Raw genomic sequence first — 22350 nt, forward strand, 5'->3', positions numbered from 1 at the left:
GAAATTGACCAAGTTATTCAAGGCCAAATTTGACGTGTAAAAGCACACTTTGACATCTAAGTTTGTTCGTTATAAACTTCACGTGAAGAAATTGACGAAAAAGAAAATTGTTCTATTTTTTCATTTATTTGGCGTGAATTCAGTGTCACCAACCTGTGTCCATTTGGCGGGAAGTGGAAGTAGAGCTGTAGAGCTTTTTGTTTATTATTATTTGTTGAGGTTGAGTCTTTCATGTTCATGACAACCTAAAAATTTTGATTGGAAAATGCATATAAGATAAGGGGGTGGGTGGGAAAATGGAAATTAGTGGCTTTTTTGCAGTTCTGTCTGTTAGTTTTGCTCTGGCTGGGTCTCTTTTGTTTAAACAATTATGTAAGTATTATAAAATCGTTTTCAATTTTCTGTATTCTTTAGGAAACGAATTATTTATGCATATTATTACCTGTAAATAGTAGTACCTATTTCCTATTCCTTTTGATTTTTAATTGTAAAGAATAGAAAAATTACCATTCATTTTAATTTTTTAGAATCAGCTGAAAGTGGTCTACAAAAAAACCAGGAAGGAAACGTATTATAGCCTTGTTGTGGCTATGAAAGGCAAAAGAAAGATACCTATAAAAAGTGTATTGACTAGTTGGAAGAAACTCCACATTGTCGATGCATAATAAGATATTACTTTATAAACAAATATCAAGACCTAGGAATGGAACCTGGATAATATAGTCATCAAGAAGATAGCAGGAGGTCATGAGCAACAACAACTTCATAAGTATGAGAATATTGAGGAAATCCATCTCCTCGATATCTACTACTGGACAAACTAGAAGATTGAAGAGGACAAAGCCTTTTGAACTAGTTTGAGTGATAGGTGATAGTGAAAAGCAGAGCGTAGTGCTTGTGTGCCTGTGTATGTTAGAATAGTGCACGATCTTGTTAGATTAGATAAGAGACGCTATAGGGTAAGCTCTTCATTTTAAGGAACAGTAGTAATTTAGGTTAAATTAAAATTGCTCATTGGTCAGTTATGACCAGATTGTAATTCTCTGATGTTTGGCAAAAAGGGCTGAAGTCAGAATTGCACATCAATAATGTTTTGATGATTTCTGGACCATAAAAAAAGTGTTGCAGACTTAAACTGTATGTACCAATAAAAAGAGCCGATTTTTCTGGTCCAGAAATCATCAAAACATTATCGATGTGCAATTCTGACTCAAGCCCTTTTTCCCAAACATCAGAGAATTGCAATGTACAATTCAATACAAATGAATCATCATCGTAGTGATGATTATGGAAAAAAATATATATATATATAGAAATATATATATTTTGTGCAATAAAAATGTTTATATTTATCAAGGATGTATTATTTGGTATGGCCACATATACTTCTGGTATATCGTCGGTGATGTGACAATACCTCCTATCTGCTTTTTCATGAATTTTGTAGGAGACGAAAAACCATTTTTAGGGTCATCTGTTTTCACATGTAAATTTTGACATGTTTTGTAGTAAATAGATAATTGAATTTACTACAAAACATGTCAAAAAATATCATATGAAAACAGGAGGTGACTGTAAAAAAAGTTTTTAGTCTCTCTTACAAAATGGTTAACAGTTAATAGAGAGACAGATAATCGAGGTTCCACTGTATAGTGAAATTTGGACACCCGACACCCCATACAAATTTTATGGGGGTTTTGTTCGTTTAAACCCCCCCCCCCCCAAACTTTTGTGTAAGTTACAATTGAATTATTATTGTGGTACTATTAAACACAATGTTTTTAAAACTTTTTTGCCTCTTAGTACTTTTTTGAAGTCAGTTTTTATCGTGATATTTTGAATATTTGTCAAATCCACCACATATTTGTATATGGTTAAGTACGATTGTAGAGACTAATAATATGAAAATTTATTTATGATTTACATTTTTAGGTATATTTTGAACCATTTTAAAAAGAAGCCATATCTTGATAAAAAGAGCTTTATCGAAAAAATAGAAAGAGGTAAAAAAGTTTTAAAAACACAGTGTTTAACTAATGGTACCGCAGAAATAATTTAATTGGAACGTACCCAAAAGTTTGGGGGGGTTAAAGGGAACAAAACCCCCATAAAATTTTTATGGGGTGCACAAATTTCACTATAATTTTTCTTTAAGATGTTACTGCAATAATATTGCTTCATGTCCATTTTCAATAAAAAATCTTTAATAGTTTTCGATATATTCGAAAAAATCGAATTTTCATTTTGTATCTTCAAAGGGCTGTAACTTTTTTTGTGTGCATATTTGTACTAAGGTAAGTTAGGTTCATTCAAATTATTTTTGGTCCCAGAATATGTGATTTAATTTACGACCAATCTTTTCGGGACACCCTGTATAATAAATGGGATTAGCTGGCTTAAAAATTCATAATCTATGTTCTGTAGAAAATATACAGTTTTTGGTTTCTTTTTAACTAGATCTTAATATCTAACCAAGCATTTTAAGACCTTTTTATTATTTTTTCGATGATATATTCATGTTTTTAGTTTGTTCAAAATATTCTAGATGATTGTACACTATAATAGATAGCCAACTAAATAAACACAAAAATTTTATTTTTGTTACAGCCTGTATATAAGTTTACCTATATATACAGTGCATTACGCACCACCTTAAAAATTGGGCATTTTTGATGTCTCGAATTTCCTAAACCTGTTGTCCCATCTAAGTGATTTTTTATAATAATATAGCCTGAGGCTATAGGTTACTGCCTTATGCTTGTCATGCACGGGGAGCTATACTGTAATATATATTATATCACGTCGCTCTCTATAGTAATGAGTGAGCCTGCACATACGGAACCATTAGTTCCCTGTCTGCAGGCTCACTCATTACTATAGAGAGCGATATGATATAATATACATATATTACAGTATAGCTACCAGTGCATGACAAGCTTAAGGATGTAACCTATAGCCTAGGCTATATTATAAAAAAATCACTCAGATGAGACAACAGGTTTAGAAAATTCGAGACATCAAAAATGCCCTATTTTTAAGGTGGTGCGTTAATTTCTTGGAGAAGTGTATTGTAATTTAATGTAAATAATGTAATATCCAATAATTGTAATTTAATATAAGATGTAATATAAGTTCCTTAAAAATATATTTTTTATTTCCCACCATACATTCTCCACAGGTCTAAATATCGATGCTAGACGTCCACCGGAGGTCCTCTCAGGACGTTAGATGGACGTTCGGCAGCAAGACATTGGACCAAACTGGGACATCCTATGAAGGTCCAATTGACATTCACTGAACGTCCCCTCGGACGTTAGGTGGACGTCCATTGGACGTTTGGCAACGTGGCATTTGGACCAAAATAGGACGTCCTGTTAAGGTCCAATTTACGTCCCCTAGGACGTCCGATTAAGGTCCAATGTACGTCCCTTCGGACCTTAAGTGGACGTCCAACAGACATTCGGTAGCGCGACATTTGGACCAAAATAGGACGTTCCTTGGACGAAAACGGACCTCCCTAAAGTCTGTGAAGGACATCCTTGTGCTATTAGGGATGTAGGTATATAGTATCTTTATTCTATTATATTCTACTCTATTTCAAACCTATTCTATATAAGTATCTACACATTACACCTATTATCATCATCATCATTCTCTTTGCCTTATCCCTATGCAGTGTCGGCTTCCCTAATTGCATTTCTCCACACAATTCTATCTTGAGTCATATCAATGTTAATCCCCTTTACCAACATGTCCTGCCTTATCGTCTTCTTTGGTCTTCCTCTCCTACTCCTTCCAGGAATCTGCACTTCAGCTATTCTTCGTATTGGGTGATTAACGTCTCGATGTTGAACATGACCAAACCATCTTAACCTATGCTCTCTCATTTTGGCATCAATTGGTGCCACACCTAGACTTCCCCTAATATACTCATATCTAATTTTATCCTTCTTTGTCACTCCACTCATCCATCTAAGCATTCTCATTTCCACCACATGTATTCGTTGTTCCGCTTTCTTTTTCACTGCCCAACATTCAGTTCCGCGCATCATAGCCGGTCTTGTGGCTGTTTTATAGAATTTTCCCTTCAGCTTCATTGGAATTTTTCTGTCACAACACACCACTCGCTTCTTTCCACTTCATCCATCCAGCCCTAATTCTACTGCATGCATCTCCATCTATTTCTCCATTACTCTGTAATACCGATCCTAGGTACTTAAAACTATTGCTTTTCACAATCATTTCACCTATTATATTATATTTTACTTTATTCTATACTATATATCTATTCTAATCTATCTATATATTTCATTTAATCTGTTACATTCTACTCTATTCTGTTTTAAATCAAATACTTTATTAGTAAGTATCTACATATATATTACATCTATTCTATTATATTCTACTCTATTCTATTTCAGTTTATTTTATACTATATATCTATTCTAATCTATCTCTCTATTTTATTAATCTGTTCTATTCTATTCTGTTTCAAATCAAACACTTTACTCAAACAAAGAAACAAACGACATTCAAAAGCTTCTAATAAAAAAATCATTGCATTGGTACTACTGAAAATATTGACATTTTTACAACATTTATTCCAAGTTCCTTCAATTTTTTTGAGGACAAGAAAATTTTGCTTTCAAGAAATTCACGAATTTATTGGCGTCAAGTTAATAACGAACAAACTTGGATGTCAAATTGTGCTTTGAGAACACGTCAAATTTGGCCTTGAATAACTTGGTCAATTTATTGTTCAATTTATTGTTGATGTAAAGTGCACTTTTTAAACTTCACGTGAAGAAATTGACGAAAAAGAAAATTGTTCTATTTTTTCATTTATTTGGCGTGAATTCAGTGTCACCAACCTGTGTCCATTTGGCGGGAAGTGGAAGTAGAGCTGTAGAGCTTTTTGTTTATTATTATTTGTTGAGGTTGAGTCTCAGAGTTGCCAGATTGGGGTATTTCCCCCCATTTTTGGGGTAATTTGAAAGCGTCTGGGGGAATTTTTTTAAGCTGTAATGGCTGGGGGATTTTTCGGGGGTAAAAAAAAATTGTGGGGGATTTTAGGGGGTCATGGTCAATTAAATTTGTGAATATACATAGAACATTAGAATAGAACTGCATATTATTGTACTATCATATAATCGAAGATTATGGAACCTATGAATTATTTTAGCGCCCTCTGTTGATAAATAGTATAATTTTGGTTTACTGTTCTCTATTGGCTCCGTGCGTCTCCCCTCTACGTACAGTCACGTGATACGCTGTCAGATTTTGTAAGGACGTTTTAACATTGAGTCTTATGGGATTATTTTGTTAAGCTTGAATATTTTATTTTGTAGTGATAATAACCGAATACAATTGTTAGAATTCATTAGTTATTAATTTATACTGTAATTTATAGTGCAACAAAATATTTTCTTTTTCGTTAATAAATATTTATTGACATAAACTGCGATAGTGAGGTTATGCATACAAAATCAAACTGATAATCAATATTGGAAAGTGAAGAATTTATAGTGCGTTTTATTTTCTGTTTATATTAATACATAATATCACTAGCGTGACACGATATTTTTTTAAATGTCTCATTTAAACATACACAAAGCGTCCTTATAAAATTTCAAAAAACCGCCACCATGAGCAGGTCGGTCGATTTTGCTTTGACACTTTGTTAACGCTCGGAGCGAATACATTTGACTACTAAAATTCAAAAATCATGGATTGGTCTACCTCTACGTTTTACATGCATTGCATGGCTAATAAGATATAAAATGAAATGATGGTGTAAAATGTACATATAAATGAAAATAGAAATTTTCTTTTTTAGAAATAAGCACCCTGCTCGCTCATCATGTGTAAATCATAAGGGCGCTTTACAGCTTGCAATTCTACCTGCAAGACGCAAGAAAGTTGCCTAAAGGCATGCGCAGTATGTCGTCAGTTGATTATTGCATGCAACTTCTTGCAATTGCGCGATAATCGGTTTGGTGCCATTTTTTCTGCAAGTTTTCATGCAAGTCTAGGGGAATTTGATTTTTCCACAATATCAAATGTCATTGACGACACGGATTCACGAATACATGCCGATCAGCTGTTTTCTGTTTGTGAAATATATCAATGATGGAAATGAATGAATAATGAAATGGCACTTTCTGAGATTCTATAATTATTGTAAATTGTATATTAAGCTACGGAAGCTCTCTCTCCTCTAGCTAAGTACCTTAGGATAATAATTAATTTGTGTTTCGCAGAAATAGTATTTCGAAATATAGATTTCTTTGTAATTGTTCAATTTTTCCCAAGGGTTTATTAAAATGTACATTCATTCCTAGAAAATTAGAGTCATTTTCATCATCTACTTGGATAAATTCTTCTGTTGGAGATACATTATTACCCCTCTTCTTGTTCAACTAAGATCTTACTCACCATCTCCGCGCGATCTCGGCGTTCTAAATTAGTGACTAAAAGGCTGGCTGCAGCAATAATAATACTTAAAGTTGCTGCTACCGCCGTTTTCCTTTTATATTTGGTTATTTCTGATAGTCTTGGCATTTCGAAATTTACCAAGTTAAATAAACAGCAATAAAGTAATTAAAAAAAAACAATAAGTTAGGTTAAGGGTAAAACTTTCAAATTGCATGCAAGCCGGGTTGCAAGCTGTAAAAGACCATGCAATAGACTTGCATGAAAGTCTTGCATGCAAGAAATTGCAGCAAGTTTTCTTGCAAGCTGTAAAGCGGTCTATAGAACAGTTAAAGTCTGTTCGCTAAACTCATACAGAACTGGCTAGTGATTTTAGTAGGTCATTTTGTTGTTTTTGCCAGTTGTGTCTGAGTTTACCGAACCGACTTATTAGCCATGCCATGCATGTAAAACACTTACTATTTAAATTATTTCCGAGGGTTCATATTTAAATATATTAACTGAAAAATTTATGTTTTTTGTAATTAACCATTCAATTTCTGTTTTTGAGCTTTATAATGTAATGTATCAAGCTGCTATGGTGTGAAGCATTGACCATATAATATAATGGTAATCAGCTAGTTTGATATCAATATAATGTTAACAATATTATTGTTATTAATCAAATTATAAAAATATATTAAAATCAAAACAATAACAACAAACAATCCCTTCCCTGAGGCCTGAAATGACATTGACAATTGACATCATATTGACATTTGAATTTTGATTTCTACGAACTGCGCATGCGCATCAGTCAGAATCTAGTCGTGGCGGCAAAAATTTAAATTTGGGGTATTTGAGCTTCAATTTGGGGGAATTTCAGTTTAAAAGTGGGGGATTTAGAAAATCGCATCTGCCAACTCTGTTGAGTCTTTCATGTTCATGACAACCTAAAAATTTTGATTGGAAAATGCATATAAGATAAGGGGGTGGGAAAATGGAAATTAGTGGCTTTTTTGCAGTTCTGTCTGTTAGTTTTGCTCTGGCTGGGTCTCTTTTGTTTAAACAATTATGTAAGTATTATAAAAACGTTTTCAATTTTCTGTATTCTTTAGGAAACGAATTATTTATGCATATTATTACCTGTAAATAGTAGTACCTATTTCCTATTTCTTTTGATTTTTAATTGTAAAGAATAGAAAAATTACCATTCATTTTAATTTTTTAGAATCAGCTGAAAGTGGTCTACAAAAAAACCAGGAAGGAAACGTATTATAGCCTTGTTGTGGCTATGAAAGGCAAAAGAAAGATACCTATAAAAAGTGTATTGACTAGTTGGAAGAAACTCCACATTGTCGATGCATAATAAGATATTACTTTATAAACAAATATCAAGACCTAGGAATGGAACCTGGATAATATAGTCATCAAGAAGATAGCAGGAGGTCATGAGCAACAACAACTTCATAAGTATGAGAATATTGAGGAAATCCAGCTCCTCGATATCTACTACTGGACAAACTAGAAGATTGAAGAGGACAAAGCCTTTTGAACTAGTTTGAGTGATAGGTGATAGTGAAAAGCAGAGCGTAGTGCTTGTGTGCCTGTGTATGTTAGAATAGTGCACAATCTTGTTAGATTAGATAAGAGACGCTATAGGGTAAGCTCTTCATTTTAAGGAACAGTAGTAATTTAGGTTAAATTAAAATTGCTCATTGGTCAGTTATGACCAGATTGTAATTCTCTGATGTTTGGCAAAAAGGGCTGAAGTCAGAATTGCACATCAATAATGTTTTGATGATTTCTGGACCATAAAAAAAGTGTTGCAGACTTAAACTGTATGTACCAATAAAAAGAGCCGATTTTTCTGGTCCAGAAATCATCAAAACATTATCGATGTGCAATTCTGACTTAAGCCCTTTTTCCCAAACATCAGAGAATTGCAATGTACAATTCAATACAAATGAATCATCATCGTAGTGATGATTATGGAAAAATATATATATATATATATATATATATATATATATATATATATATATATATATATATATATATATAGAAATATATATATTTTGTGCAATAAAAATGTTTATATTTATCAAGGATGTATTATTTGGTATGGCAACATATACTTCTGGTATATCGTCGGTGATGTGACAATACCTCCTATCTGCTTTTTCATGAATTTTGTAGGAGACGAAAAACCATTTTTAGGGTCATCTGTTTTCACATGTAAATTTTGACATGTTTTGTAGTAAATAGATAATTGAATTTACTACAAAACATGTCAAAAAATATCATATGAAAACAGGAGGTGACTGTAAAAAAAGTTTTTAGTCTCTCTTACAAAATGGTTAACAGTTAATAGAGAGACAGATAATCGAGGTTCCACTGTATAGTGAAATTTGGACACCCGACACCCCATACAAATTTTATGGGGGTTTTGTTCGTTTAAACCCCCCCCCCCCCAAACTTTTGTGTAAGTTACAATTGAATTATTATTGTGGTACTATTAAACACAATGTTTTTAAAACTTTTTTGCCTCTTAGTACTTTTTTGAAGTCAGTTTTTATCGTGATATTTTGAATATTTGTCAAATCCACCACATATTTGTATATGGTTAAGTACGATTGTAGAGACTAATAATATGAAAATTTATTTATGATTTACATTTTTAGGTATATTTTGAACCATTTTAAAAAGAAGCCATATCTTGATAAAAAGAGCTTTATCGAAAAAATAGAAAGAGGTAAAAAAGTTTTAAAAACACAGTGTTTAACTAATGGTACCGCAGAAATAATTTAATTGGAACGTACCCAAAAGTTTGGGGGGGTTAAAGGGAACAAAACCCCCATAAAATTTTTATGGGGTGCACAAATTTCACTATAATTTTTCTTTAAGATGTTACTGCAATAATATTGCTTCATGTCCATTTTCAATAAAAAATCTTTAATAGTTTTCGATATATTCGAAAAAATCGAATTTTCATTTTGTATCTTCAAAGGGCTGTAACTTTTTTTGTGTGCATATTTGTACTAAGGTAAGTTAGGTTCATTCAAATTATTTTTGGTCCCAGAATATGTGATTTAATTTACGACCAATCTTTTCGGGACACCCTGTATAATAAATGGGATTAGCTGGCTTAAAAATTCATAATCTACGTTCTGTAGAAAATATACAGTTTTTGGTTTCTTTTTAACTAGATCTTAATATCTAACCAAGCATTTTAAGACCTTTTTATTATTTTTTCGATGATATATTCATGTTTTTAGTTTGTTCAAAATATTCTAGATGATCCCTAATAGCACAAGGACGTCCAATGGACGTCCATTGGACGTCCTTCACGTACTTTAGGGACGTCCATTGGACGTCCGTTTTCGTCCGAGGAACGTCCTTTATACGTCCTATTTTGGTCCAAATGTCGCGCTACCGAACGTCCATTGGACGTCCATCTAAGGTCCGAGGGGACGTATATTGGACCTTAATCGGACGTAAATTGGACCTTAATCGGACGTCCTAGGGGACGTAAATTGGACCTTAATCGGACGTAAATTGTACCTTAACCGGACGTAAATTGGACCTTAATCGGACGTAAATTGGACCTCAATCGGACGTAAATTGGACCTTAATCGGACGTAAATTGGACCTTAATCGGACGTAAATTGGACCTTAATCGGACGTAAATTGGACTTTAATCGGACTTAAATTAGACCTTAATCGGACGTAAATTGGACCTTAATCGGACGTAAATTGGATCTTAATCGGACGTAACTTGGACCTTAATCGGACGTAAATTGGACCTTAATCGGACGTAAGTTGGACCTTAATCGGACGTAAATTGGACCTTAATCGGACGTAAGTTGGACCTTAATCGGACGTAAATTGGACTTTAATCGGACGTAAATTGGACCTTAATCGGACGTAAATGGGACCTTAATTGGACGTAAATTGGACCTTAATCGGACGTAAATCGGACCTTAATCGGACGTCCTAGGGGACGTGAATTGGACCTTAACAGGACGTCCAATTTTGGTCCAAATTCCACTTTGCCAAACGTCCAATGGAGGTCCACCTAACGTCCAAGGGGACGTTCGGTGGACGTCAATTGGGCCTTCATAGGGCGTCCCAGTTTGGTCCAATGTCTTGCTGCCGAACATCCATCTAACGTCCTGGGAGGACGTTCGGTGGACGTCTATAGTTGATATTTAGACCTGTGAAGAATGTATTGTGGGAAATAAAAAATATATTTTTTAAGAAACTTATATTACATCTTATATTAAATTACAATTATTGGATATTACATTATTTACATTAAATTACAATACACTTCTCCAAGAAATTAACGCAACACCTTAAATATGGGGTATTTTTGATGTCTCGTATTTCCTAAACCTGTTGTCCCATCTAAGTGATTTTTTTATAATATTATAGCCTAGGCTATAGGTTACCTCCTTAAGCTTGTCATGCACAGGGAGCTATGCTGTAATATATGTATATTATATCATATCGCTCTCTATAGTAATGAGTGAGCCTGCAGACAGGAAACAAATGGTTCCGTATGTGCAGGCTCACTCATTACTATAGAGAGCGATGTGATATAATATATACAGAGAGGTCCTAAATTATGGAATAAATTAATTTTCTCTAAAATGGACGACTATAGAGAAAAATCCGGAAACAGGTCGATTTTTGTGTTTAAATTACAACTTTTTGACATATATTTCATACTAGTGATGTCATCCATCTGAGCGTGATGACGTAATCAATGATTTTTTTAAATGGGAATAGGGGTTGTGTGGCACCTCAGTTGAAAGGGTTTTCAATTCTCTATTCAGTAATTTTGAATGTGTACGTTCCAATTAAACTATTACTGAGGTTCCATTAGTTAAACAGAATGTTTTTAAAACTTTTTTGCCTCTTTGTATTTTTTTCGATAAGGCACGTTTTATCGAGATCTGGCTTCTTTTTTAATATGGTTCAAAATATACCTAAAAATGTAAAGCATAAATAAGTTTGCATAATATTACCAAGTCTCCATAATGGTACTTAACCATATACAAATATGTGGTGGATTTGACAAATATTCAAAATATTTCGATAAAAATTAACTTTTCGAAAAAGCAATAACAGGCAAAAAAGTTTTTATACCGTTGTGTTTAAATGGTACTACAATAATAATTAATAATAATAATAATAATAAAACCATATCTCCAAACCGACCATCTCCCATATTATCAATACGTCCCTGAGAGTATGCTTGAGGATGGCAACTACAAGCTATACTGGGACCCCACTGTGCTCACAGACCAAACAGTGGCGCATAATAGACCAGATCTCGTATTAGTCAATAAATTAACGAGACAAACAACCCTCATTGATGTGGCACACGGAACTAATGGTTCCGTGTGTGCAGGCTCACTCATTACTATAGAGAGCGATGTGATATAATATATATTACAGTATATAGCTCCCCGTGCATGACAAGCTTAAGAGGAAACAGTAGCGAGCAACAGGTAGCGAAAACGCGTTCCAAGATTGCGGCTGTAATTTTGAATATTTTTTTGAGATATTTGGCACACGCATTCGTAATATAATAAAGAATGGCGGTACAGAGCCCAATTTGAAAAATATAATAATATGTGAAAATTACTCTGTAATTAAATACAATATTAAAAAAACGAGCCTGTACCGCCATTAAGAAGAACAAAAAAATACACTTTCTTCAAATAAACTTTTTTATCCAATGCCTAGATGTTGTGTCATTTTGGAACTACTAATGAAATAAAAAATTTTAGTAGTTCCAAAATGACACAAAATCTAGGCATCGCATAAAAAAGTTTATTTGAAGAAAGTGTATTTTTTTGTTCTTCTTAATGGCGGTACAGGCTTGTTTTTTTAATATTGTATTTAATTACAGAGTAATTTCCACATATTAATATATTTTTCAAATTGGGCTCTGTACCGCCATTCTTTATTATATTACGAATACGTGTGCCAAATATCTCGAAAAAATATTCAAAATTACAGCCGCAATCTTGGAACGCGTTTTTGCTACCTGTTGATCGCTACTGTATCACTTTAAGGAGGATATTATAAAAAAAATCACCTAGATGGGACAACTGGTTTAGGAAATTCGAGACATCAAAAATGCTCAATTTTTAAGGTGGTGCGTAATGGGCTGTATATTATACATATATTTCAAATCGACACCTTGCTCATTTGGAGATAATGGACAATTTCTTAAAAAGAAGATATTCTATCTATGTATACTTATTATATAGTGTAATATTATAATATTATAATAATCATTCAACTTTTGTCTAATTTTTTTTCATCCGCCTTCGCTTAGATATTTCAATATTATAAATAGATTATAAAATACTGAGATAAATACCTTTTGCTTACCAGGTACATACCAACCCAATCTGTTTGACAAAAGAACCGTTGGGTAGAGGTAAGTAGTAAGACGAACAAAGGGGCCACCGAGCTAGCGGAAATTTCCTTTAACAATAAATTTTAAATTCAAATCCAAGAAGTTACATTGCAGTAAAAATTCAAGGAAGTCTGTACTTTATAGAAAATCAAAAAGATTGGCTAGAATGCAATTATGTACTTATACAGAGTGTTTGGTAAAGAATAGGCCATAGATTAACCTTAGATTTCGGAGGGTAAAATAGGTCGATTTAAGTTAACTTACTTTAGTACTAAAGTTGATAATAACCGAAATACAAGGTGTCAAATTTAAACTTTTATTTTATTTATTCTTGAATATTTCCTAACAAGCATGGGATAATATCACGAAATTTGGTAAGCGGGGGTTTTTTGGGACAAGAAATCTAAATTCAACACCAAAAATGATGTATTGCCCAGGAAATAATCAAGAATAAAATAAAAGTTTAAATTTGACACCCTGTATTTCGGTTATTATCATCTTTCGTACTAAAGTAAGTTAGCTTAAATCGACCTATTTTAAGCTCAGTAATCCAAGGTTAAGCTAGGGCCCATTCTTTACCAAACACCCATAAGATTGAAAAATGTATGAAAAATATACCAGAAAGCATAAGAAATATATCAAAGAGCATGAAAAAATATGTAAATGTAATAAAAAACGTAAATAATACCAATGTTTGGATACCAGTTGTCCTGGCTGGTTGTTTTGTCCACCATTCTCGGCGAGTTTGTCCTCTAGGCCATCAGGAATCGATAGGCTATGTCCAGACGGTGGTAGCAGCAGAGTCTGAATGCTTCCTCTTTGGCGTTCACTTACCAAGAAGTGACTGGCTGCAACGTGGAGCTCCAGTAGCTGTCTGGGGTTGATGGCTCCGAAAACTTCTCATCTGATCGAGGAATCAGGAACATAGACTGTTTCGGCACTTCAGAAAATCTCCAGGAGCAGGAATCCTCAGGGTGGTAGATTAAAATGTTGTGCGCCTATGTCAAAGGGGCACATAATAATCCATTGGATGGACTTATGCATTGATGCTCTAAATGGCCCGATGAGGCGGTCGGACTCTGTGTTATGTTGTGAAACAGCGTCTTCATAGTTTTACGTAATATATAGTATATGTATAAGTATATTACACTTTAATTCGTATATAATATAATTTCTTACATTATGAAAATCAGTGGTTAATGAATAAAACTCTACGCGGAGCCCTAACGACGACAACGACTGAGAGATCAACTCTCCAACTTCGAACTGATACTGATATCGGTGGGTGAATCGAAAATCTATCGCCTATCGTTATAGTTTTGTCAACAGAGGAACCAAGTAGTGGGGGTGATTTTCAGACGTCCACAAAAAGTCCGTATTTCGTCCAGTACGGACGTCCAAAGGACGTTCGTATTTATTCCACCATCGGACGTCCACCATCGGACGTCCGAAGGACGTACATATTTAGTCCACCGTATTCATATTTATTCCACCCGAAGTACGTCTAACGTCGGACGTCCAAAGGACATCCATTTATAGTCCATAGACATTAGGACTAAGACTGGACCTATTTTGAGCACGTATATTCAACTTCAAAAAGATGCTCTTAAGATTCATTTGTAGTACGGATACATTGATAAAAATTATATTTTTGCTTACTAGAATTAATTAGCAAACTTATGTGATCTTGGTAACTAGAATAATAAAACATTGTAACAAATAATTTACAAATAAGATTTTCACACTTTACAAAAAAAAACAAAAACATGTTTAGAATATTAAACTGTGCAATTTTGAATTAAATATAATTATCTTTTCGATCTAAACTATTTTATTAACATAAAATATTTTATTGAATTATTTTGCTATTTTATCCCGTAATTCGTATAATATGTCCAATATAGACGATCAGCAAACGTCCGTATTTCGTCCAGTACGGACGTCCAAAGGACGTTCATATTTATTCCACCCGAAGGACGTCCAACATCGGACGTCCGAAGGACGTACATATTTAGTCCACCGAAGGACGTCCAACGTCGGACGTCCGAAGGACGTACATATTTAGTCCACCGAAGGACGTCCAACGCCGGACGTCCAAAGAACGTCCATTTATAGTCCATGGACGTTAGGACCAAAAATGGACCTATTTTGGACGTCGTGTGCTATTAGGGAAGCGTTCATAAAACGCCCGTATTTCGTCCAGTATATGGACGTCCAAAGGACGTTCATATTTATTCCATCCGAAGGACGTCCAACGTCGGACGTCCAAAGGACGTCCATTTTTATTCCGTCCGAAGGACGTCCAACGTCGGACGTCCAAAGGACGTCCATATTTATTCCTTCCGAAGGACGTCCAAAGTCGGACGTCCATTTTTATTCCGTCCGAAGGACGTCCAAAGTCGGACGTCCAAAGGACGTCCATATTTATTCCTTCCGAAGGACGTCCAACGTGGGACGTCCAAAGGACGTCCATTTATAGTCCATGGACGTTAGGACCAAAAATGGACCTATTTTGGACGTCCATTGGACGTCGTGTGCTATTAGGGATTGTACACTATAATAGATAGCCAACTAAATAAACACAAAAATTTTATTTTTGTTACAGCCTGTATATAAGTTTACCTATATATACAGTGCATTACGCACCACCTTAAAAATTGGGCATTTTTGATGTCTCGAATTTCCTAAACCTGTTGTCCCATCTAAGTGATTTTTTTATAATAATATAGCCTGAGGCTATAGGTTACTGCCTTATGCTTGTCATGCACGGGGAGCTATACTGTAATATATATTATATCACGTCGCTCTCTATAGTAATGAGTGAGCCTGCACATACGGAACCATTAGTTCCCTGTCTGCAGGCTCACTCATTACTATAGAGAGCGATATGATATAATATACATATATTACAGTATAGCTACCAGTGCATGACAAGCTTAAGGATGTAACCTATAGCCTAGGCTATATTATAAAAAAATCACTCAGATGAGACAACAGGTTTAGAAAATTCGAGACATCAAAAATGCCCTATTTTTAAGGTGGTGCGTTAATTTCTTGGAGAAGTGTATTGTAATTTAATGTAAATAATGTAATATCCAATAATTGTAATTTAATATAAGATGTAATATAAGTTCCTTAAAAATATATTTTTTATTTCCCACCATACATTCTCCACAGGTCTAAATATCGATGCTAGACGTCCACCGGAGGTCCTCTCAGGACGTTAGATGGACGTTCGGCAGCAAGACATTGGACCAAACTGGGACATCCTATGAAGGTCCAATTGACATTCACTGAACGTCCCCTCGGACGTTAGGTGGACGTCCATTGGACGTTTGGCAACGTGGCATTTGGACCAAAATAGGACGTCCTGTTAAGGTCCAATTTACGTCCCCTAGGACGTCCGATTAAGGTCCAATGTACGTCCCTTCGGACCTTAAGTGGACGTCCAACAGACATTCGGTAGCGCGACATTTGGACCAAAATAGGGCGTTCCTTGGACGAAAACGGACCTCCCTAAAGTCTGTGAAGGACATCCTTGTGCTATTAGGGATGTAGGTATATAGTATCTTTATTCTATTATATTCTACTCTATTTCAAACCTATTCTATATAAGTATCTACACATTACACCTATTATCATCATCATCATTCTCTTTGCCTTATCCCTATGCAGTGTCGGCTTCCCTAATTGCATTTCTCCACACAATTCTATCTTGAGTCATATCAATGTTAATCCCCTTTACCAACATGTCCTGCCTTATCGTCTTCTTTGGTCTTCCTCTCCTACTCCTTCCAGGAATCTGCACTTCAGCTATTCTTCGTATTGGGTGATTAACGTCTCGATGTTGAACATGACCAAACCATCTTAACCTATGCTCTCTCATTTTGGCATCAATTGGTGCCACACCTAGACTTCCCCTAATATACTCATATCTAATTTTATCCTTCTTTGTCACTCCACTCATCCATCTAAGCATTCTCATTTCCACCACATGCATTCGTTGTTCCGCTTTCTTTTTCACTGCCCAACATTCAGTTCCGCGCATCATAGCCGGTCTTGTGGCTGTTTTATAGAATTTTCCCTTCAGCTTCATTGGAATTTTTCTGTCACAACACACCACTCGCTTCTTTCCACTTCATCCACCCAGCCCTAATTCTACTGCATGCATCTCCATCTATTTCTCCATTACTCTGTAATACCGATCCTAGGTACTTAAAACTATTGCTTTTCACAATCATTTCACCTATTATATTATATTTTACTTTATTCTATACTATATATCTATTCTAATCTATCTATATATTTCATTTAATCTGTTACATTCTACTCTATTCTGTTTTAAATCAAATACTTTATTAGTAAGTATCTACATATATATTACATCTATTCTATTATATTCTACTCTATTCTATTTCAGTTTATTTTATACTATATATCTATTCTAATCTATCTCTCTATTTTATTTATTTTATTAATCTGTTCTATTCTATTCTGTTTCAAATCAAACACTTTACTCAAACAAAGAAACAAACGACATTCAAAAAATAAAAAAATCATTGCATTGGTACTACTGAAAATATTGACATTTTTACAACATTTATTCCAAGTTCCTTCAATTTTTTTGAGGACAAGAAAATTTTGCTTTCAAGAAATTCACGAATTTATTGGCGTCAAGTTAATAACGAACAAACTTGGATGTCAAATTGTGCTTTGAGAACACGTCAAATTTGGCCTTGAATAACTTGGTCAATTTATTGTTCAATTTATTGTTGATGTAAAGTCCACTTTACATCAACAATAAATTGGACAAGAAATTGACCAAGTTATTCAAGGCCAAATTTGACGTGTAAAAGCACACTTTGACGTCTAAGTTTGTTCGTTATAAACTTCACGTGAAGAAATTGACGAAAAAGAAAATTGTTCTATTTTTTCATTTTATTTGGCGTGAATTCAGTGTCACAAACCTGTGTCCATTTGGCGGGAAGTGGAAGTAGAGCTTTTTGTTTATTATTATTTGTTGAGGTTGAGTCTTTCATGTTCATGACAACCTAAAAATTTTGATTGGAAAATGCATATAAGATAAGGGGGTGGAAAAATGGAAATTAGTGGCTTTTTTTTGCAGTTCTGTCTGTTAGTTTTGCGTTTTGCTCTGGCTGGGTCTCTTTTGTTTAAACAATTATGTAAGTATTATAAAAACGTTTTCAATTTTCTGTATTCTTTAGGAATACATAAATATTGCTTTGTCTTTATGCATATTATTACCTGTAAATAGTACTACCTATTTCTTTTGATTTTTAATTGTAAAGAATAGAAAAATTACCATTCATTTTAATTTTTTAGAATCAGCTGAAAGTGGTCTACAAAAAAACCAGGAAGGAAACGTATTATAGCCTTGTTGTGGCTATGAAAGATACCTATAAAAAGTGTATTGACTAGTTGGAAGAAACTCCACATTGTCGATGCATAATAAGATATTACTTTATAAACAAATATCAAGACCTAGGAATGGAACCTGGATAATATAGTCATCAAGAAGATAGCAGGAAGTCATGAGCAACAACAACTTCATAAGTATGAGAATATTGAGGAAATCCAGCTCCTCATATCTACTACTGGACAAACTAGAAGATTGAAGAGGACAAAGCCTTTTGAACTAGTTTGAGTGATAGGTGATAGTGAAAAGCAGAGCGTAGTGCTTGTGTGCCTGTGTATGTTAGAATAGTGCACGATCTTGTTAGATTAGATAAGAGACGCTATGGGGTAAGCTCTTCATTTTAAGGAACAGTAGTAATTTAGGTTAAATTAAAATTGCTCATTGGTCAGTTATGACCAGATTGTAATTCTCTGATGTTTGGCAAAAAGGGCTTAAGTCAGAATTGCACATCAATAATGTTTTGATGATTTCTGGACCATAAAAAAAGTGTTGCAGACTTAAACTGTATGTACCAATAAAAAGAGCCGATTTTTCTGGTCCAGAAATCATCAAAACATTATTGATGTGCAATTCTGACTTAAGCCCTTTTTCCCAAACATCAGAGAATTGCAATGTACAATTCAATACAAATGAATCATCATCGTAGTGATGATTATGGAAAAAAATATATGACAAGATTTTGTGCAATAAAAATGTTTATATTGATCAAGGATGTATTATTTGGTATGGCTACATATACTTCTGGTATATCGTCGGTGATGTGACAATACCTCCTATCTGCTTTTTCATGAATTTTGTAGGAGACGAAAAACCATTTTTAGGGTCATCTCTGTTTTCACATGTAAATTTTGACATGTTTTGTAGTAAATAGATAATTGAATTTACTACAAAACATGTCAAAAAATATCATATGAAAACAGGAGGTGACTGTAAAAAAAGTTTTTAGTCTCTCTTACAAAACGGTTAACAGAGGTGACAGTTAATAGAGAGACAGATAATCAAGGTTCCACTGTATAGTGAAATTTGGACACCCGACACCCCATACAAATTTTATGGGGGTTTTGTTCGTTTAAACCCCCCCAAACTTTTGTGTAAGTTACAATTGAATTATTATTGTGGTACTATTAAACACAATGTTTTTAAAACTTTTTGGCCTCTTAGTACTTTTTTGAAGTCAGTTTTTATCGTGATATTTTGAATATTTGTCAAATCCACCACATATTTGTATATGGTTAAGTACGATTGTAGAGACTAATAATATGAAAATTTATTTATGATTTACATTTTTAGGTATATTTTGAACCATTTTAAAAAGAAGCCATATCTTGATAAAAAGAGCTTTATCGAAAAAATAGAAAGAGGTAAAAAAGTTTTAAAAACACAGTGTTTAACTAATGGTACCGCAGAAATAATTTAATTGGAACGTACCCAAAAGTTTGGGGGGGTTAAAGGGAACAAAACCCCCATAAAATTTTTATGGGGTGCACAAATTTCACTATAATTTTTCTTTAAGATGTTACTGCAATAATATTCTTTCATGTCCATTTTCAATAAAAAATCTTTAATAGTTTTCGATATATTCGAAAAAATCAATTTTTATTTTGTATCTTCAAAGGGCTGTAACTTTTTTTGTGTGCATATTTGTACTAAGGTAAGTTAGGTTCATTCAAATTATTTTTGGTCCCAGAATATGTGATTTAATTTACGACCAATCTTTTCGGGACACCCTGTATAATAAATGGGATTAGCTGGCTTAAAAATTCATAATCTACGTTCTGTAGAAAATATCCAGTTTTTGGTTTCTTTTTAACTAGATCTTAATATATAACCAAGCATTTTAAGACCTTTTTATTAATTTTTCGATGATATATTCGTGTTTTTAGTTTGTTCAAAATATTCTAGATCAGCGGTTCTCAATCTTTTTGAGTCAGGTACCACCAAATACGTTTTATTATTTTTGGTACCATCTAACTAAAATACCTATCTAGCTAGGTGATCTAATTAACTATAATTGTGCCAATAGCGGTGCTGATTTTGGCTGTATTGAGTTTTGTGTACCACCTCAAATAGTGAAATGTACCACCAGTGGTACATGTACCACAGATTGAGAACCGCTGTTCTAGATGATTGTACACTATAATAGATAGCCAACTAAATAAACACAAAAATTTTATTTTTGTTACAGCCTGTATATAAGTTTACCTATATATACAGTGCATTACGCACCACCTTAAAAATTGGGCATTTTTGATGTCTCGAATTTCCTAAACCTGTTGTCCCATCTAAGTGATTTTTTTATAATAATATAGCCTGAGGCTATAGGTTACTGCCTTATGCTTGTCATGCACGGGGAGCTATACTGTAATATATATTATATCACATCGCTCTCTATAGTAATGAGTAATGAGTGAGACTGCACATACGGAACCATTAGTTCCCTGTCTGCAGGCTCACTCATTACTATAGAGAGCGATATGATATAATATACATATATTACAGTATAGCTCCCAGTGCATGACAAGCTTAAGGATGTAACCTATAGCCTAGGCTATATTATAAAAAAATCACTCAGATGGGACAACAGGTTTAGAAAATTCGAGACATCAAAAATGCCCTATTTTTAAGGTGGTGCGTTAATTTCTTGGAGAAGTGTATTGTAATTTAATGTAAATAATGTAATATCTAATAATTGTAATTTAATATAAGATGTAATATAAGTTCCTTAAAAATTTATTTTTTATTTCCCACCATACATTCTCCACAGGTCTAAATATCGATGCTAGACGTCCACAGGAGGTCCTCTCAGGACGTTAGATGGACGTTCGGCAGCAAGACATTGGACCAAACTGGGACGTCCTATGAAGGTCCAATTGACATTCACTGAACGTCCCCTCTGACGTTAGGTGGACGTTTGGCAACGTGGCATTTGGACCAAAATAGGACGTTCCTTGGACGAAAACGGACCTCCCTACAGTCCGTGAAGGACATCCTTGTGCTATTAGGGATGTATATAGTCTCTTTATTCTATTATATTCTACTCTATTTCAAACCTATTCTATATAAGTATCTACACATTACACCTATTATCATCATCATCATTCTCTTTGCCTTATCCCTATGCAGTGTCGGCTTCCCTAATTGCATTTCTCCACACAATTCTATCTTGAGTCATATCAATGTTAATCCCCTTTACCAACATGTCCTGCCTTATCGTCTTCTTTGGTCTTCCTCTCCTACTCCTTCCAGGAATCTGCACTTCAGCTATTCTTCGTATTGGGTGATTAACGTCTCGATGTTGAACATGACCAAACCATCTTAACCCATGCTCTCTCATTTTGGCATCAATTGGTGCCACACCTAGACTTCCCCTAATATACTCATTTCTAATTTTATCCTTCTTTGTCACTCCACTCATCCATCTAAGCATTCTCATTTCCACCACATGCATTCGTTGTTCCGCTTTCTTTTTCACTGCCCAACATTCAGTTCCGTGCATCATAGCCGGTCTTATGGCTGTTTTATAGAATTTTCCCTTCAGCTTCATTGGAATTTTTCTGTCACACAACACACCACTCGCTTCTTTCCACTTCATCCATCCAGCCCTAATTCTACTGCATGCATCTCCATCTATTTCTCCATTACTCTGTAATACCGATAGTAGGTACTTAAAACTATTGCTTTTCAAAATCATTTCACCTATTATATTATATTTTACTTTATTCTATACTATATATCTATTCTAATCTATCTATATATTTCATTTAATCTGTTACATTCTACTCTATTCTGTTTTAAATCAAATACTTTATTAGTAAGTATCTACATATATATTACATCTATTCTATTATATTCTACTCTATTCAATTTCAAGTTTATTCTATACTATATATCTATTCTAATCTATCTCTCTATTTTATTAATCTGTTCTATTCTATTCTGTTTCAAATCAAACACTTTACTCAAACAAAGAAACTAACGACATTTAAAAGCTTCTAATAAAAAAATCATTGCATTGGTACTACTGAAAATATTGACATTTTTACAACATTTATTCCAAGTTCCT

At 34.0% G+C, this 22350-nt stretch overlaps 1 protein-coding gene and 2 long non-coding RNA genes across 3 annotated transcripts; 2 read left to right on the forward strand and 1 right to left on the reverse strand.

Moving 5' to 3' along the window:
* Positions 1-21: 21 nt before the first annotated feature.
* On the forward strand, positions 22-1352 carry LOC126886353 (uncharacterized). Its single transcript, XR_007698571.1, has 2 exons — positions 22-372; positions 528-1352. It is a non-coding gene; the product is annotated as an uncharacterized LOC126886353 (long non-coding RNA).
* A 3457-nt stretch (positions 1353-4809) lies between these two features.
* Positions 4810-21083, forward strand: LOC126886351 (uncharacterized). Its single transcript, XR_007698569.1, has 3 exons — positions 4810-4937; positions 17876-18033; positions 18194-21083. It is a non-coding gene; the product is annotated as an uncharacterized LOC126886351 (long non-coding RNA).
* Positions 15856-22117, reverse strand: LOC126886350 (uncharacterized). Its single transcript, XM_050653238.1, has 2 exons — positions 21645-22117; positions 15856-16759 (listed from the first exon to the last, which is right to left on the reverse strand). Exons 1-2 carry the CDS (start codon positions 21976-21978, stop codon positions 16518-16520), a joined length of 576 nt encoding a protein of 191 aa, XP_050509195.1. The 5' UTR covers positions 21979-22117; the 3' UTR covers positions 15856-16517.
* Positions 22118-22350: the final 233 nt, after the last annotated feature.

Source organism: Diabrotica virgifera, chromosome 6, assembly GCF_917563875.1.
Source record: "Diabrotica virgifera virgifera chromosome 6, PGI_DIABVI_V3a".
NCBI lineage: Eukaryota > Metazoa > Arthropoda > Insecta > Coleoptera > Chrysomelidae > Diabrotica > Diabrotica virgifera.

Bases quoted from the DNA above. Each gene is read 5' to 3' on its own strand.
- LOC126886350 (XM_050653238.1), bottom strand. From the start codon at position 21,978: ATGATTTTGAAAAGCAATAGTTTTAAGTACCTACTATCGGTATTACAG. The intron at 16,760-21,644 runs GTGTGGCACCAA...GGGGAAGTCTAG, and splicing joins GTATATTAGGGGAAGTCTAG to GTGTGGCACCAATTGATGCC.